Consider the following 1095-nt stretch of genomic DNA (forward strand, 5'->3'; position numbering starts at 1 on the left):
CCCTCTTCTTCCTCGGTGGGATCTCCACCGGAGTATTCTTCTCCGCCTCAGGGCCTTCTACTGCGGCCACGACCATGTTGCTGACTGGAGTAGACGATTGTGATGCAACAGCTGAAAAACGACCGGGGATGTGGAGCAGACATTGTGAGCAGCATTCGTACTAGATTTCCTCTTCTTCGCCTCGCTTCGTTGTTGTTGTACCTCTTGCCGTAGTTTCTTATTCAACTCCTTATGCTGGGCCTGCAGCTGCATCCTCTGCTCAGCCTCAATCACTGAATTACGCTTCCGCCGTCCACTGGCTGGAGTCTAAAAATGGAGACGATCAGGGCACAGGTTCGATCCCCGGTGAAGGCATTATTGAATATCCAAGCCTGCGGCCTCACCCCAGTATCGCCGTCAAGCTGTGCGGCCTGCTTCCCTAATTCCTCCGCTTTCTTGAAGGAGTCGAAGGTAATAGACGGATGGTGGTTGACCATACTAGCTCCGCTCAAGGGTGTGGTCGGAATGGAAGACTTACCTAAAACGCTCCGTGCCCCCAGCAGACCTCGTGCCAAGGGCTACTACTTGATTTCGGCTTCGGCTCTGGTTCCACCTCCTCCCGAGTATCCAACCACTGACGATAAACTCTCGGGTCCACCTACAACAACGTGCGTGAAAAAACACCTCAAACGGACTAAATCACGCATTTTTTCGGCTTACCGCTTTGATATCCTTCTTCTTCCGAAACCAGTCGTCGAGAATAATGTACGAGTCACGGCGGCTCTTAGTAAAACCTGAGCATCATCAACGACAATGGAAGGCACCATCTACATCCACCTCCTTTCAACTCACCTATCCATACCGCGTCATCTGTGTACTGCAAGTCGGGATTCTTGCTCCTAACCTCTTCGAAAACACCGTCCTTTTCAAAGTGCAACAACAAGAGATAGGCGTTTCGGCCTTTATTCTGGGTGCGCACGACACTGGCAACGTCCCTAAAAGCAGTCACACGTCAATCTATCGGACCCTACGATACTGATTACCATATAGAGTTGGAATCTTCTGAGACCTTCAATAGCCCATTCATGCGGCACGCGATACGGTCACCTTGTCGAG

General features: G+C 51.2%; 1 protein-coding gene across 1 annotated transcript; it reads right to left on the reverse strand.

The window, feature by feature from the left end:
- Window positions 1-269: 269 nt before the first annotated feature.
- Pmar_PMAR012250 (hypothetical protein) lies at window positions 270-974 on the reverse strand (the record flags this gene model as incomplete). The annotated part of the gene is made up of 4 exons (XM_002782195.1): window positions 270-517; window positions 565-637; window positions 700-773; window positions 832-974. Coding segments are annotated over 4 exons (538 nt in total), but the record flags the coding sequence as incomplete, so codon positions are not given.
- Between the last annotated feature and the right edge of the window lie 121 nt (window positions 975-1095).

This window comes from Perkinsus marinus, assembly GCF_000006405.1.
Source record: "Perkinsus marinus ATCC 50983 genomic scaffold scf_1104296939920, whole genome shotgun sequence".
Taxonomy (NCBI): Eukaryota; Perkinsozoa; order Perkinsida; family Perkinsidae; genus Perkinsus; species Perkinsus marinus.